Source organism: Anser anser (genome assembly GCF_964211835.1).
Source record: "Anser anser genome assembly, chromosome: 2".
NCBI classification, from domain to species: Eukaryota; Metazoa; Chordata; class Aves; order Anseriformes; family Anatidae; genus Anser; species Anser anser.
Window position 1 is genome coordinate 151,501,044 of NC_139721.1, and position 18,150 is coordinate 151,519,193.

At 44.1% G+C, this 18,150-nt stretch overlaps 1 protein-coding gene across 3 annotated transcripts in view; it reads left to right on the forward strand.

The window, feature by feature from the left end:
- The window catches only part of ADARB2 (adenosine deaminase RNA specific B2 (inactive)), a 312,048-nt gene that overhangs the window by 265,132 nt on the left and 28,766 nt on the right, over positions 1 to 18,150 (forward strand). For all 3 annotated transcript variants that reach the window (XM_083822952.1, XM_083822950.1, XM_083822951.1), the window contains 2 exons: positions 1,105 to 1,273; positions 8,101 to 8,252. In XM_083822952.1, coding sequence (XP_083679078.1) covers positions 1,105 to 1,273; positions 8,101 to 8,252 — 321 coding nt within the window. The remainder of the gene's footprint in view (positions 1 to 1,104; positions 1,274 to 8,100; positions 8,253 to 18,150) is intronic.

Genomic DNA, 18,150 nt, shown 5'->3' on the forward strand with positions numbered 1-18,150 from the left:
CTCCTCCCTGGAGCAGCAGCCAAAGGTTAAGCAGGACACCAAGGGCATCTCAAGCGACTCTACATGGGCGTGCCCAACCTCCAGCAGCCGGATTTCCTCTTCTGTAAATGTGTTTGAATACTCACAGTACTTATGTACAGTTGTCAAACACAGTCCGATGCTCTTAGACTGCTTTGTCGTGCCTAGAGGAAGCACCCATCTGCCAGAAAAATCCTTTTTTTTTTTTTTTTTTCCAAGAGCTGCTCCTCTGTTCTTTCTTTTTCAGAGAGATGCATTCTGAAATGTGCTGTTCAGTAGGTAATTTCAGTTTGGGCTCAGTTCATTCTTAGCTATTCTTTCAAATTGTCTGCAGGGCTGAATGAGCTACGTTTCCAGTGAAACCCAGGTCCTGTTGAAGTCTGTGAGCACTTTGCCACTGACTCCAGAGAAATGAGGACTTAATCCTAGAAAGTGTCTATCTGAACCAAGAAAGGCATGTTTTTCAATTGCTATCACTGTTATCTGGAAAGCCAGTGGACAAATAAAGCTGGTCTCAGAGAGGAATGCTCCACCTCTGGGGCCACAGCAGAAGAGGCACTGAGGTAACTGCTCTTGGAGAAACAAGAAGGAGACTCTACTGAAAATCATATCTGTTTGTTCTCTGACATTTTAAAGAGCAGCTCCAGAAGTGTTACTTGCATTTTATTTAGCACTTCTAGTGCAACAGCAATGAAAACTAACATTACAGGGAGTGTGTGTTCCCACCAGAAAATGTCTTCAACAGCTCATAAAAACCTGGCCATTTATCAGCACTGCAGGAGATATTTATTACCTCTCTACAGCATATGCACTGCTATGATGTAGTTATTGATTTAACAAGTAAACATTGTGGCAAGGTTTTATTTTGGAATTAGCAGCAAGACTGAAATAGAGCCCTTATTATTCTAATAACACTGAGATGTGAGATTCCTGCATATTCCAAAGGCCATATCAGCACCTCCACAAGCATCCTGTTACAGCCATCTCAGCTGCCACACCAAAGTGTGGGCTTTGCGAACTTTAAAAATTATGATACCATACTCACCCCCAGGCAGTTTCACAACACTTTTGTTTTTCTTTCTGCAGGTTTGGACATCAGGCAAGCTCAGGTTATTGTGCTGTCATCGGGTACCAAATGTATAAATGGGGAATACATTAATGACAAAGGGCTTGCGGTCAACGACTGCCATGCAGAAATTGTTGCAAGAAGGGCATTTATTCACTTCCTTTACTCACAGCTGGAGCTACACTTAAGGTAAATGAATTTTGTTGATGCTTAGTGAATGTTATATGGCCTTCAGTGGAACAGATCCATCCTCCAGACATTGGAACTATTTGTTTCTTGATGGTGTTGTTTCTGAGTCTTTGGCTGATGAAGGACCAATATACTGTACAGTACAAAATGAGTGTTAGGTAGTCTGGAGTGTTGGGTCATGAGCTCCTTTACTTCAGCTGATTTTCTTTCAGTAGCTATTAGACATGACTCATAAAGTTTGGTTTTATGAAGCCTGATGATTTTGTACAAATCTTTACGTGCAGGCTTATTAACATCATTCACTAACCATAGACTGGAAGGGGGTCATTCTGCTCTCTGCAGACATTTTTCTGTCTTCCTTGCTGCTGCTGAAATACCTCAAGGAGGTGATTTACTGATCATTAATGCCTTCATTGACTCACTAGAGAACCAGTGAGTGTTAACAGTACAGTAAACTTGGTGCCAAAGTGCAAGATGCTATCACTCATTCCTTCTTTATGATGTTCTAAAATGTTATAGCATGTAGAGTTACTATGGAGGAATTATTGTTCCTGTCTTCAGTCAAACCCACCTTGTTACCATTTAAATGATTAATGGGTCATATACTGCCTGGAAGCTGGTAACCAGCAGGATACCACCAGGGTCTGTCCTGGTACCTCGCTAAAAATTTCCATCAGCAATCTGGAAAAGGCTATGGAGTGCTTGCTCATAAGCTTTGCAAATGACACCAGACTGTGGTGAGACCAGTTGACAAACTTGAGGGGCTGGTCTGCCATTCAGACAGGCTGGGGGAATGGGCCAGCAGGAACTTCAACATGAAATTCAATAAGGATAAACAAGAAGTTCTGCACTGAGAAGGAAAGAATGACCTGCAACAGCACAGTTTGGGGCAACTCTGCTGAACAGAGACGAGGGGCTGGCAGCCACCTGCACATCAGCCAGCAGCATGCCAGGCAGCAAAGAGAGTCAACAGCATGACAGGCTGTATGAAAGCTGAGGGATGTGATTACCCCTCTCTACTCAGCACTCATTAGACCACATCTACAGCCAAGGTCAGTTTGGGGTCCCCCAGTACAGGAAAGGCATCTACCATCTGAAACAGGTTCAGCAGAGGCCACCTGCTGAAGGACACGAGCACTTGGCCTGTGTGGAGAGGCTGAGGGAACTGGGCCTGGTCAATGTGGAAACAAGATGGCTGACCCAGCAGAACCTATGGGAGGTCAGCAAAAAGGGGGAAATGAGGTCTTGACTGTGGTGAAGATGACAAACAACAGGCATGCGATGGAACAAGAGAAGCTCAGGCTGGATATATAAGGACAAACTGTCCACAGGGGAATAGGCACACAGTAGAACAGGGCACCCAGCAGGGTTGTGCAGTCCCATCTTGGAGGTTTTCAGGACGCAACTGGATAAAGCTTTGTGCTACCTAGCTAGAGAGCTGAGACCCCTTTCAGTCTGAATCCTACAAATCCTATGATCCTATGAAATCCAAGCAGAAGTGAAGCTGAGGTGGCATTTATTTTTACGGAAGGAACCAAGGAAGCAAGGAAGGAAAGAAATCAAAAGCCCTTAGCTACAGACCGTTCTTCTGCCTTTCATTCTTCTTGGCATTTTCATGAAATTTTGTCTGAAGGCCATTAACCGTGGTGAAAAAACTCCCTTTGTCTTCAGAAGGTTTGCATCAGGTCACAGACACAAAGACTGTGTTCTTGTGAGCACCTATGATATTTTTGGCTCCAAAGCAATGCTAATAGAAATAGTGGTTATTTTCACTTCAGGCTGGGGTTGAAGACAAGAGAGTATATTGAGTAGATGAGCTTGGCTGACAAAGGAGGACAAGAGCCTTGAAGGGTTTAATAAAAAACAATATTCTCTCTATTTCAATCTGAATTGCTTTCAAGTTTACATTAAATTATTATGTTTTCAGCAGTGTAGCAACCCTAGTACTTGCTTTGTGCTACAGTCTCTTGGGAAACAAGTGTTACCACTGTATCTTAAACTATTGTATTGATTCACTTCCCTAACATGTTCAGTCATATTATTATTTTATTTGGATCAATGTTAACAGTCTTTTGTTAAGAGAATCCTCAGCGCAGCACAAGCTTTGTTCACAATAACTTCAAATCACTCCCTGTTCAGCCAAGAGCAGACACCACTGCTTCCCTGACCAGCACATATAATAAAAATCTCAACCAAAAATTGTCAAGTCTAAGCACCTTTGAAAGACAGGGCTGAAGATACTGTCAAATCAGGTTTTGCTTTCTTAAAATCCATGTGGAAGCAAAACTGCGTGTTGTAATATATTTTCCAATTACATTACAGTATCTATTGCTGCATTCAGTTTTAGGCCATCGTCAGGAGCTTTGTCATGAAAGAGAATGGGGGTGTTTAAAATGAAATGAAAAATGCATTTACTGAATATTAAAGTCACATTTCCCCTTTTTTCTCTATAAAAGGAGAGAACTCCCACTGGCAGAGAAGCCACATTGTGCTGCTGCATAGCTAAAGATGAGTTTTTCAGGACATAGAAAGACAGCTTTTTTAGGACAGATATGTTAACTCAGCTCCACTGGGACTCCCTGTATACTAACTCCTCAGGCTTGGGGGAAACACAGACAGGATTTCTGTGTTGTTATGCACTTGCATTAACCTAACCCAAATTCAAGTCCTCTCCTGGAATCTGTTGTACAAAGTGGTATACAAACTGAGACCAGAAAGACAGTTCCCTAACCAAAACCATAATGAAAGCAAAGTACATGTCTCGGCTTACATTTTCCATCCCTCCCTATGGAACAGAAAAGGTGGCTCTGTGGGACATAGTAAATAGTATTCCCTATTTTGTCATACGTCTTCCCACTGAGCCTATGTGCTCGAATTGATCTCCACAGCTGGATTTAAAACTTCAGGAATTTCCAGTAAAAGACTTATTTTTCAAAGTGATGTTCTCCTTGTAAAGGAACCACTTCTCCAGCATTTACAAATAGTGCCACTAACTTCAGAGAAAACAAAACTGCTTCTCTGAATATAGCCTGGAAGCTTCAAAGAGCAGGGACAAGGAGGCTAGAGAGAGCGAGGGCCAGGACAGAGAATGAATGTCCAGGAGAGATGGATTCACTGAGCTGATTTTAGTTCTTGACACCTTGCTTGAGATGTCTACAAGTTAGTCAACTGTGAACTAGATACCCCAAGGCTCCTCTTATCATCAGTGAAGAGAGATGGGCCTCTCTGGAGTGTGATTCAGCAGACCTATTTAAAGTATCTATTGTAGGCGAGGTGAATTGCCATGTACTGGGGTAATTTTTTTCCACTGCTGTAAAGATAGTACAGGGTGACTGCTTCAGATATTTAAAATGTAGAATAATCCCATCCACAAGACAAAGTTGCAGCAATATGTAAATTACATTTTTTCCTTCTCTTCATATTGCTAAGTGTTAAAGGTGCAGCTTTCCTGAATTTTCTTGTGGAAGATAGCTCCAGAAGGGGAACTTTATCCTCTCTAAGAAGCAAGAGTGACAAATACTTCAAAGGGAAACTCTCTTTCAACAATTCGTTGTCAAGAGCTTGAGTTAAATAAAAGCTAAAAGCACAACTAAAACCTGACAGTTTCTAACCAGTCTGATTAAAACCCCTGCCCCTCCCAGATTTCATTTTTATGACAACCATAATCCTCAAGTTCTCAGGACTTTTACAAAAAAGATGAAAAGTAAGACGCAAGTTTTCTGATGTACAAAAGAAGGATGAGAAAGAACTTTTGAGAAGCTTTTTCTAAAATTCACCATCAAAAAGTACACAAATATCTTAGTCTGATTATCTTGCAATGATGGCAGTAAAATTCACGTTGACTTCAGTGGGATTATTTACATCAACAGGCGAATAGGGAAGAAAAAATAAATCCAAGTCTTCTTTTTTAAAGAAAACTAAAACTAATGGGCTATTCTTCAAATGAATCAGCACTGTAACAGTCTTACCACTGTAGTAGCCCTACTGGTACCAGAGGGTTGATTTTACCAGTAGTTCTTCAAGAGGTTTATATGAAAACCACTCTTGATTTTATACGTAAAAAGTAAGGAACAGTCTTCATCCAGTACAGTCATTTTTTTTTTTTCTAGGAAATGCCAGCTATTTGTTGTACATCTACTATTTCTTATTTTTGTCCTACTAGCCTCTCAATGGACACAGCCTTTTTAAGCCTGCTCTTAATTTCTCTAGGATGCTGTGCTCTATGCCAGGCAATGCACATAGCACTAGAAACTCCCCGTACCAACATTTATATACTAAAAATAGCTCCTCTGCTCCTCTTTTAGAGAGTAAGGCCTTGCTTCAGCAAAACACTTCACATATATTAAACTGTTAGTACATGCTGAAATCTTCTTGAAGTCAGCTCAAAACATATGCATGAATATTAAATAATGAACTTAAGCGCAAGATTAAAATTAGCACTTTCTTAAGCATTTCTCTTGAATGAGCCTCAAATTCTGACTCTGCTGCAGTAATCCACAACAGGCAGATTTAGGGACAAATTCTGCTCTTTTAGCCACTGTCCGCATGTGGAAGTGACACACTAATGCCACTCACTGAATGAATGACATTGTGGGCTCACTATGGGCTTCTGTCTTCGTTGCTTCATGCAGGTGTGCATGGCCGTACAGCGTGGCTTGGCAAGGTCCTGCCACCTCAGACTCATTTCCCCGCTCACAAGGGTGAGAAGTGACGTTGCAGAAGTGCCTCTTGTGCTCCACACAGCCCACTTTTACCAGGTCCCCGCATCCCCTGGGGTCTGAAGCCTTGTGGGGTCCTCAGGTCTCCCACAGACAAGACTCCCTGCAAAACCGCTGTAGTTATTACATGCAAAACTCATTTATAACAATATCCTCAGAGTTTTATTACTAAACCCATTCAGCCACTGCGCAGGGATGAATCTCTCCTTTCAGCTCAACCGTTCAACCCCCAGAAAACCACCCTAGCGGCAGGTCAAGAGCGTATGTGGTACGGAGGAGCTCATCCCCCCTGGATGCCTTGCCCTTCAGCTGCCTGTGTTTAGAGCAGCTGTCCATCGCCCAACCCATCAGCCACACTGGCCACAGACCCTTCGAGGTAGGAGGGAGAGAGCAAGGTTAAAAAACAGCCACAGGATGGGTGCCGATTGCTGTGAACTCCTGTAACCCAGCCCAAAACATGACTGCTCCATCCCTACATAGCAACTGTTTCCAAGTCGTAGAAGCTGCCCCCCACACTAATACGGTTTAACATACTAATAGCAGGTGCCAGGACTGCACAGCTTTGTATTCTCCCATCTGATTTTGCAGTGAATTATTTAAAACCAACTGCACTCGCTCTGAAGTCCAAGCAGCAGGACTTACGGGTATTTTATTATTTCAGAGGCTTGCATCAGGGCGATAATATAATTAGTGTGGTTGGGAAATTCCACCGCAGCCTGCAGAAGAAGGAAGGAGCCGGCACGGCTCCGTGCCCCTGGCAGGCAAGGTAATGTGCCTGTAAATTCCTCCTGACAGCAAACGCATCCCGGCATCAAAAAATGACAAAACACCCAAAGCACGGAAGAGTGACAGCCAAACAGCTTCAATAGCACAGAGGCTGCTCTGGGAGAAAACAGGCAGAGGCAGCTTGGATGAAATCCAAGGACTTGCTCTGAGGCTGGGTAAAAAGCACCCCTGTTTGCTCTAACGGGAGGCAGAGAGACCAGCAGAAATTGCATCGGTTAATGGTCTGTCCTAGGGTGAATTAAATGGGTAGGACTCTGGCTTTATTAGGAGCCTCTTAGGGAAACCATCACCTGCAAACGCAGTTCTGCTCAGAGACATTCCTACAAAAAGACCCTCGAGTTTTTGAGGGAAGGACCAGGGCATCCGAGGGAAAGACGTCTTTCATTAGAATTTCACTGATCACATTTTCACCTTCAAAGTGATAATCGTTGCCCAAATGTACATGTCAGAGGCAGCTGTCTGTCAGAGAAATCACCCATGTCTTCACAAATGTAAATCATCTGAGAAACCGCACCACAGCATAGCCCTAATGTGAGCTATTGCTGCAAACTGCAGGATGGGGAGGGTTTGGCCTCCCGGGCAGCTGTTGCTAATGGAATATGAGCTCTGTGTCCCCATCTAGCTGCTGAACCACTTCACAGATAAAAGCTTCATCTTAATAAGTATCTTTTTCATCTCAGCTGAGAAAAGCCTGCAGAAGTCCTGTCTGCGCTTTTCAGGACGGCTTCCGATTTCCAGAAACACCAAGAGACCATGGAGATGCTACTGGCTTAGATGGGGTGCTCATGGGTGGCTCTGGTTGAAAGGGGAGGAAAAGCAGTGCCCAGGGATTGGGAGGGTTGGCAGGGATCAGAAACTCTGGGTGCTTCGTTAGAGAGCTTTTCCAGTGGAGCATAGAAACACACATCTCAGTTATGGTCATGTTAACGGGATTTAAACACATGGCTAGGCACACTGATAAGCAGGTCTGATTTGCCTAAGAAAACTTTACCTTTCTTTATGTGCCAGAACCTCTTTAAAATCAATGTGTTTATGTATCCGTGCTTGTGAGGAAGAGAGCTACCCTTCAAAAATCCACATGCTTTGTCATTAGAATATATTCCAGGTAAGCAAGCCAAAAGCATGTTGACAGTTTTGACCCCCTTCAAACATTTCTTCACTTGGAGAAGCTTATTGCTTTTCTCTTCTTGTCACCAGGCAAAATATATGATGCCAGGTGCTAATAAAAACAAACAAACAGAGGGAGAAAAGCACAGAGAGAGAGCAGAAATGTTTCTGATTTGGCGTGTAACAAATGACCTGGAACCTCTTTTGTGATCATAGCAAACGGCGAGAAGACTGGGAGCGATCAATCTTTGTGCGATTAAAAGAGGGAGGCTACAGGCTGCAGGAGAACATCCTGTTCCATCTGTACGTGAGCACTTCGCCCTGCGGGGACGCACGCCTCAACTCCCCCTATGAAATCACAACCGACTGTAAGAAAAAAATTCTCTCTCATTTTTCCCCTTTGTGTGTTTTTTTTTGTTTGTTTGTTTGTTTGTTTATTTTAAGACCAAACCTTTCTTTGTTCGTTTGCTTGCAGAAAATGTGTTTTGGTCGACAGCAGGGCTGTGTGGCATGTGTGTGGCGGTGGGGCTGGTGCTCCGTCCTGCATGTTGGGAGGGAAGGTGTAGGGGGAAAATCAGAGCTGGGCAGAACTGGAACTGCTCTGCCTACCTGAGGCTCCATGGCTCTGCTGGGCAATACCCTGGAGCCTGCACTTCATGCTGGGAAATGCAACCCCAGCGTTAAAAAATGCCTTGGGAAGGGTCCTCACGATCAAACAGATTCTTGGCTGGACTAGAGGATCAGGTATCCAGCTGGGGCTGCATGCACTTTTATCAAGGCTTAGGCAGTGTGGATGGGTTGTGGGGCTGTGTTTATGCCAGACCTGAGCTGTCCAAGCTGCAGTGGCTGGAGTGTGAGGTAGATCAATTATATGAGATAAGGCACCTGTAGTGCTGGTCGAAGGTCAGGTTCATTCCAAACACCACCTGCTCGTGCAGCAAACACTGTCAAGACCCTTCTGGGAAGAATCCTTCACAGACCATCCTGCCTGGGTCAGACCAGCTACGTGGTCATTGCGTGGCAGAGGAACTAGATAGAGACCAGCAGGCCAGCCTTGGAGACCCTGGGCCCATATCTGTGATACTTAAACAGGCACATGACATTACAAGGAGCTGTCCTCTAGAGGTGATCCCGCAACTGAGGTAAACAAATCAGACCTTGAGGTAGTGTGGATGCCACCAAGAGACCTGCAGAGCTTGTTGGCCGTGAAGGGACAACCGATCTTCTCCACACGTCCCAGTGATCTCATGATGTCAGCCCCCCACAGACGTGCACATCGCTGTCATTGCCCCACCAGCGAGGAGGCATGTCCCTGCTGCAAACCCACGGCACCACCTTTACCTCTGCCTGGCCTCAGGGCCTGGTCCCACCAAGGGACAGTGGACTCATGAGATCTGTGTCTTGTTATCACAAGTCTCTGTCACTCCATGATCGAGTGCATGCTGCACGAGGTGCACACTTATTGCTGTCCCTAGGCACTGTTTCCAATACTTGCATTTTACAGTGGCATAATGCTCATAGTCCTCATTGCTAAATGTACATATAATGAGAAACAGTCCTTGCCCTGACTACCTTGAATGTGAAGCAGGCAAGACAGAAGAACGGATGGAGGGGAAAGCGTAGACACAGGAATGTAAAATTAATCATCCAAGGTCACACAATGACCTAACTTCCTCACAGGCAAATTCATCAGATGGTGGTTTCGTTCCCGGTTCTTATTTGTATGAGTTATTTATTAACGATTAAGTATTATTCTCCTCAGACTGGAATCTTTTTGTCATGTGTGAAACGGCAGCTTGCTGGGGCGAGAAAAGAGAATGCACCTATTCAGAAAGAAAATACTCTTCCTTTCCAGACATGATTTCTACATTCTATCAGCAGGGCATATAAAATAAAGAAAAGCAAGGAAATTTTTAAAAGGCAAGCAGCAAATAGACAAATTCATGGTGAGGTAGCAAAATGAGGATACACAGGCACCACCTTATAAATAAAACTGAAAACAAAAGCAAGTACCTATGAATACCAAAAATGAGAGGCGATTTTGGCCTCGCACTTTTTGCGCATATTAAAAGATATCAGAAAAGATTTATTTTTGGTTAAATGCCCTCATGTTTTCCAGAAGGCAGGCTTCCTGGGGCTCTCCATTCTCAACACCAGAATCGGAAGCACCGAAATTAGTTATTATTTTTAAAATGTGGTCCATTCTCGAGAACGATCGCAGACTATCCGGGACTGGATGCAGCTCTCGCATGCATGAGGAAGCGGGCGCTTCAGGCCCCGCTTGGCTCATGGACTGCCTCAACAAACATATAAATCTGCCAGCTAATGAGGGAATGCTTCTTTAGATAATGGCGTGCAGGAGGCTCCATTAGAGATATATTTTCATGCAACACCTGGCATTCACAGGGTGAGCTTGTAGGGGCCACAAAAATACTTTTCATGATGGTTATTATACCAGTTGTTGCCCTGATGCAGAAGCTGAGGCACAAAGGGCTGTGTGGCTTACCAAAGGTTGCAGAGTGATTCAGTAACAGGACTTGAAGGGGCACCACATCTGGTTTGTATTTCACTGCTATAAGCAGCTCCCTCTACCTTTGTCCCATGCTCTTAAGAGAATTTAGCTCTGTATAAAAAGCGATGTTGCCAAAAGCTGTCCTTCAGTGAGATAAGCATTTCCTTTTAGCTCACATTATCCCAGAGACATCTGGAAAGATAAGTATTTTATAATGTTTATCATTCAGATCTTCTCTCTCTCTCCCTCTCTCCGTCTCTTTTTTAACTACAGAAATAACCTTTCTTTCATCCAGTAATGACAAGGAACTCCAGATGAATGCTGTTTCATTTCTTAAACAACAAAGAGGCTTCTCCTAGAGCTAGCACAAGCCATCAAACGTTACTGATTATTCTCTAAAGATGCATTAACATTTAAAAACAGTGTCTCGCCATGTGGTTTCTGTTTTTGCAAAGGAGTATGATAAGCCTTTATCAATATAGGGAGTGAGTAAAATCCACTTCTCAAATCTCCTTCCAAAAATTTCCTATTATCCACCGTGTCTTCCCAGCACCCTCAGGGAGGCCTCACATTTTCTTATGCGCTTTGTTCTGGTAAGGGAGGAGATAAGCTAGCATGCACTTGAAACCCAGTTTATTTCTTGCTGGATAGTGCTGGGTACCAAGTCAGTGGCATGTGTAAAAATCTGACCTTACCATGGTTCCTGGGAATGGCTGCAATGCAGAGCAGGAGAGGTCAGGGAGTCCACACCCATGCTAGCTTCACTCAGAAAAATAAGAGATTAGGGCCAAAGAGAGCAAATCGTGCATTGATTTGCAATGATGCCCTTCATGGGTCTGAGGGGAGCCAACTTGTTTGTTGATGTATCCCAAGCCAGCTCTAACAGAGGCAAAATCCAGCTGGTACAGGGCTGCTGTGAGCATGGAGTGAAGTTTTCTAACTCTTTTTGCTGGCTGTAGGTCACGCAGCTGGAAGAGTTTCTGAGGGGATTCAAGGAAATTTGAAGCTTTGGAAGAGGCTGGTACAATCCAAGAGTAGGGGAGGAGGCTCAGAGGAGAGGTGCAGGGGCGGGAGAGAGCAGGGGGAGAGACCAGCCAGGTTCGATGGTATCGCAGGAATAGAGAGGCTGGGAAATACCAGAGGGGTTTCAGGCTGTTGTGAGAGTTTGTATGGATTTATCCTGGCTCCTTCTCCTCAGCCAGTCTCCATCCCAAGACTCTCTTCCCTTCCTCATTTTCCAACCACAAGGCTGTAGCCCAGCTATATCATGAAGCAGCAAGTTCTCAGTGCCCTCACCGCTCTCTAATTACTCCTTCACACACATCTGCCCTGCTTCAGTTCGGTGCTATAGGTCAGCTCGTCTCCTTCTCCAGTACTTTTTTCTTTTGTGTACATCTGAGCAAGGTATGCCTGTATTTCTGCCTTCTGCCAGCAGTACCGCAGCACAAAGTTAACATTGATTTCCTGGAGGTTTGAAGGAGGCTGGTATTTCCCATTACATCACACACACTCCATCTCCTGAGCTGGAGCTGCAGCCATGGGGACAGCTAGCCCTACAGTAACTGTTGCATATTTTACACCTTTTCCTGAATCTAGGGCAAACCATAGAACAATCAAGCTCTTGATTTGCTGAAGTACCTTTCCAGCTAATTTAGGGCTTCTTGACTCGCTGGCTTCTTTTTTTTATTATTTAAGAACCTCTTGAAAAGCAAAATGAATTGCTTAAAAATTGAGCTAATAAATCCTCCACTTCCCCACTACTCCTTCCCTGGCAGGATTTTACCTCTTTGTCCATCTTTCTCCTCGAGATGCACTCTCTTTTTTTTTCACTACATGGACTGCGAAAGAGACAAACAGAATCTGCCCCAGGGCTTGTCTCCATTCTTGTCCCCTGGGCTGCTTTTCTATCTCTTGCTAACATGCTGTATTGCCTTGTACCATTGACTCCTTGATAGCCCAGCTCCCGCTTTATCCCACGCTCCCTTTAGGTCTGAAACACACCATTGCGTCTGCTCCACATGGGGTCTTCCTCCTGCTTGTCTATTAACCTACAGCTGTGCTGAAGCTCTCATGCACACACATTCAGCAGCGCTCTCATCTAAACAGGATCCACTTGCGACCACGTGAGCTGGATCATTGCCTTAGTAGGTGATGTGGTGGGGAGAAGATGTGCACTGGAGTTTTCCCAGAAGCTGGGGAGCTGAGGAGTACCCTGAAAGACAAGTTTGCCCTCTCTAATTCAAGCATGCTTTCCCTGTACAAACCTGTGCTTTCCGTGCTTGTGGCTCTGGCTTCTGGATTTTACATCCCATGCTCAGACAAGATGGTCTCTGTTAACCCCTAGAGATGGGGTTGCCTTGAAGGGTTGCTCTGCTCACACCAGAGAATCAGCCCTGTGTTCAGATGGGGCTGACCCAGACTGCAGCAGCATAAGATACCCAAACCAGATTATCTGAAAGTCCTGTCCTGGGCAAAGTGGCTGAAGAGGGCCAGATTCAAACAGAAGCTAAGGAACCTGTCCATCTGCAAGAGAGGGACATAAATGACCTGCAGCTGTCAGGAGACTCTCAGCCCCATAGCTCTGCATTCAGGGTCCTGCAGGCAGGTAGCAGGGTGCAAATACAGTGAAGATGTTTATGACAGACACCTCCTGGGCTAGAATCACACCCAACTGCATTGGTTTGGGGGGACGTTACTGAAAGTGCAAGGGGAGAAATCTCCGCCTTCCTTCTGACAGTCCCACATTTTGTTTAAATGGAAAAAAATCTGTTCTTGTGAGTAGATACTGAGGAGGAAAAGGCATTTCAAGAACCATCTAAATAACTCAGTGACCTGAACAGAAATCAAGTATCTGTAGCTATCACAGGTTCTAACAGATTGATATATACCCCTGTTAGGAAAATCAGGAGTAGCTATCTGTCATCACTGGGGCCTGGACACTATTTATTTCCATTGTACAAGTTCTCCCAGGTATCATTTTGTTCCATTGTGACTGCTGGCCTGCTGCAGCTTGGGAATCCACTGTGGAAATTCGTAGTTATTCAGTGCGTGAAGCAGCTTCCTCCTAGGTTGTAAAGTTGATTTTACGCTGATGAATGACCTGTCTGTGGAACTGGGATGAAGGTGCATTATTTTCCTATTTTTCATATGACTGAGCAGAATAATACCTTGGGGGACCTCAGGAAAAAAAAAATTATCATAGAGAACCATGCCCAGAAGTAACATGAATGAAAAAAAAAAATTGCACACAGCACTGTAGGCTGTAACACTGAACACTGCCTCAGGAGAAATAATCCCAGCACTGGATGAATTTCTGTAGTCAGCCCAGATTGCTTTGTCATTTACAGGATACTGCAGAAATGGCAGACACAGCATGAGGCTGTTGAATTGTTTCAGGGGCTCGGGAACTGGTTAGTAAAGAAGTTGAGGTGAAATTCTCCTTTCGCTTCATTAGGGCTAGATTGGGATGGTCCAAACAGTTTGGGTTTGGGGTCTGAGCACAGCACCATTTGTCAGCCTCCTATGAGATCAAGTCCTGTGGAAGCAATGGCCCCTTCCTGCACACCACCAGCACAGCCTCAATTTGCCAAAATAAGTACAGAGGAAATGCAAAGACTTTCTACAGGTAGCTAGAAGCTGGCCTGCCAAGGAACTTATGTCCCTGCTCAGGTCTGGGAGCAACCCATCAGCTTTAAATGCGATTGCCCTTTTCTCTAACTCGGTCCTCCCACACTGTTGAAATGCTGTTCCAGAGCGTGGCTGTTTTCATTCAGGTTAACTACATATGGAGAGCGTAGACTCAGCACACTCACCTCTGGCTAGTGCTCTCCAGCACGTGCACGTCACTCGTGGTGTGGAGGTGGTGCTGCTTGGAGCCAGCTCAAGGATTTCTCCCCGATATCCAGCATAAGTTTGTTCTGGGACCGTGGGGAAAACTTCTGGAAAAGGTGGGCAAAGGGATTTGAGGAGAAGGCAGCGTGGTGGCGAGGGAGCAGTGGGACCCTGGACAGGAGGGCCATGGTGAGGATGGGAAGCCTGAGGGGGTTGGTAATGGCCAGCTTTGCTGGCTGGTGGGTGACAGACAGCAACATCAGGCCTGCGAGGAGTGGGGAGGGCTCTACAGAGCTTTGGGATGAGCTGAGCTCCTCTTCCTCTTCCAACACACGCCGCCCACCCCACACGAGGCCTGCGGGCAGTGCTGTGACTCACCTCCAGTGCTGCAAGAAGCTCTTCCTCCCCCAGCATCTGACTGCTGAAAATCCCATCGGTTTTGGTAATCTGAAGGACATGTCTGTTGTCCTAAAGAGCCTGCCGTACTGGTTGTTTTGCCAGTGCCTAAATTCGTCTCTAATCCCTGAACCTAGCAGGGAACCAAGTGATCCCGTGGCTTAGGAAGGCTGAGGACAGAGTGAGGTGAGGCTGTGAAAGCACAGGTGGGTTTGGTGTTGGTGTTATCATGCCCAGAATGGGCCTTTGAAAGAGGTTTTGCTACACTGGAAAAAGATTTTGGTACCAATTAATCATCTTTTCAAAGTTTGCTGTTGCTTCGTATTTTATTATTAATCTCTGTCAGGCCAGGTAGTTAGGCATTTTAGTGATGTTTTGCTAAAGCTGACAGGAGAATAACGACTATGTGGACAACTTTCAGGTCTCAAAGTACTGACTGGCTGGAGACGAATCAAAACCTTCTGGGCAAATTTTTGAAGTAAAGTAACTGTGTGAAAATGGGATCTCATCCCTTATTTTTCATGTCTCCTGGTTATCAGCAGACTAGCCAGAGGTAGGAAAAAAAAAAAAAAAAACACCACTTTCTTCCATGCCTAGTTCAGGGTGGGTTTTTCATTCAAGAGCACTTAGGCTCAAAGAGAAACTTGAAGCTGTATCTCCCAAGTCCTAGATCAGGGCTCCAGTAAAATGACACTCAGCTGAGCTAGCAGGTCTCCTCTTTTCAGTTTCTGTTATAAAACTTTGTCAAAACTGATACATTATGAGAAAACTCTTTGGCTTTGACAATGCATTGAAAATATCCCAATTTACTCTCCTTGTAATATTCTTGGCTGCTTTGGCTTATTTGGGTTCTGTTGTTTCAGGGGGAGTTTTAAAGTAGAAAAAAAGATTTTGTAGAAGGATATGTCTGTGTAGTGTGTGTCTATCTTGGAAAAGAGAAAGAAGAGGCTGGAAACTATGGAGAGCTCAAAGCCAGCATTGGGCACAGCATTGAAAAGCTTTCATGTAAAGCAAAATGTGTTTGTTAGGATTCGGGAAAACAGGTTTCCACAGCTATAATCAGATCCTAATTTTAACAGAATGTTTGAATCACCAAAGAGAATTGCACTGTATTTATTGATTTTTCTTTTGTTGTTGGGTTTTGCTGCTGTGTAAAACATTGCATTCAGACGCAATGTTCAGATGTCATAAAAAGGCTACGTTACTCAGCAAAAGGTCATGGCTGAGAGGCTTTCAGAATAACAGTAGAAATTTTCACCCAGACAAGCTGCTTATCCCAGAATTTGTCCATGGTTCCGAGGTTCTCTGAGATTTCTGCAGAATGGCCCAAAAGACCACATGTTCCAGGACACTGCTGCTCCAGTTCCACCCCCAACATCCAACAGCCCGCTGGAGTTTGGAGACTGAGATACACATCTAACCGTGGCATGTATTTTGGGTAGAAAAGATCAAACTGTAACTGGAAGAAATTCCTGTGGTAAAAAGTGCACCCACTCAGATCTAATTCGGTCCAATTTACTCTTCCACTGAGAAGGAGCCACAGGTAAAGTTCATGAGCTGAGTTTTATAAAGCTTGTCAGGCACCTCCAGGTCCAGCTGAGATCTGTAGGGCTTTTCAAAGTCCTTAGACTCCTGGGGAGTTTCTTGGAGTCTTCTGAAGAGAGAAATCTGGAGACAGCTATGTAAGAGTGACAAACACAACTAAATCTTAACTATGACACTGCTGCTACTTCTCCAGCTAGCCTTGAGCTCACTTTACTCTGGCTATTTCTATTTCCATACCCGTAAAATGGCAATAAAAGGTATCCAGCTGTCACAGCTTTGAGGAAGGGTAATTAATGCACAGATTAGGTATTAAAGTGGAAAGCACTATATATTTTAAAGACTATTATATTCAGAATATTCATTATTCAGGATAATTTAGCAATTGCAATTCATAGATTTTTAAGACCATCGGGGACCATCTTCTGATGATCTAGCCTGGATTTGTCCACCCAGAGACCATAGGACTTCACTCAGTAATTGTCATCTGCAGCTCCAGAAGCTGAAGCTGAGCTGAGTAAGTCCAGTGATGCAGTAGGAACCACAGCCTCTCTAGGCTCATACCAACCTCAGAGGGGCTGAAGCTGATCTTAACGCAGAAATATTATTGACAGATTTCTGTTGTTTCTGTCTCCTGGGCTTCATTTTCTATTTTCATATTTTGCTGGCTTCTTTCATAACATTTTTTTTCCAAATCACTCTTGAAGATTCCAATTTCCAAACAACAACAAAAACCCCAAACTCACATGAATAACAGCATGTTTCTTTGATAAAGAAAAGAGGGTTATGATGAGTAGTACATTGCCTCTGTTTGTGTAAACTTTTTGATTAAAACATGGCAGGGGAGAAAATTGTCACCAAATGGGCAATTCCAGGAATGTTGACAATTTTTCACAGAAAACACATTTAAAAGATAAAGCCCAGCTTTAAGAGAAAACCTTTTTTCATTTTCTTTGAAAACAGGCAGAAGATATGATGATGCATAGCTGATGACATAGGTAACCCATTGGTCTCCAGCTGATGGCACACCACCAAGTCTCTTGCTGTCCCCATGCATCTCGCACTGCTGCCCTGGCTTTGCTCAGATGCTAACCTATGCACCAGCAGTCCATACTACCAAAGATTCAGCTGATCATTGCTGAGTCCATCTAATTTGCCTCTGTGGCTGGAGATGAGGCTAAAGAAGTTTTCAGAGGCAGAATTTTTCTCCATCATGGAGTTTCACGAAGCTGACACAGCCTTTTGCCAGGTCTCCAAACTTTTCTCTTCAGGGGCCTCTATACTTCCAAAGCAACGACACTGCACATCTAATTTTAGATGAGAGGAGCAATTAGTAATTAAAAATAATAATCCTGAAGTGTTTGAGTTGTACTTTCCTTGATTGCCACATGCACAGAATCTTAATTCCACTTACAGATCCTGTGCTTTTGTCTTTAACATATTAATGCATTTCTCCTCCAGAGCAGGCTGGAGTCTCCAGCCTGGATTTGTGTGTGGCGTGAAGGATATCCCTGACCCAGGACTGCTCATTCCTCCTTGCCTGTAAAAGTTATTTATAGCTTTCAGAGAAAAGTGGGCATGATTTTGTTGTCAACAAATTGTTTTAAAGAGAATTTTAATTAGTTACTCATATTTTGATCCCAGGGGTTCCTCAAAGACATTATGGAGAACTTGTTTGCAAGGTACATACTTTGATGTATTTCTGTGGTTCGTTGGTTTGTTAGGTTTTTTTGTCCCAAGGGGTTAAAGCTTGATGAGGAACCAGGGCTCACTTAGAAGTTAGTCCAACACCAAAACAGGTTTCTTGTGTTAGAGTGCTGTTTCCCGTGCTAGCAGTTAGTTTCATAAAGGTAGCCAACACTTCCCCCTAGGATGAGCATGCAACGCATTTCATATTGTTCTACAAAAATAATAAAAAGTCTTTATAAAAGTTCTATGTCACCTGAAGAGGTGAAATTTTACCCTTCATTGATCATATATGGAGG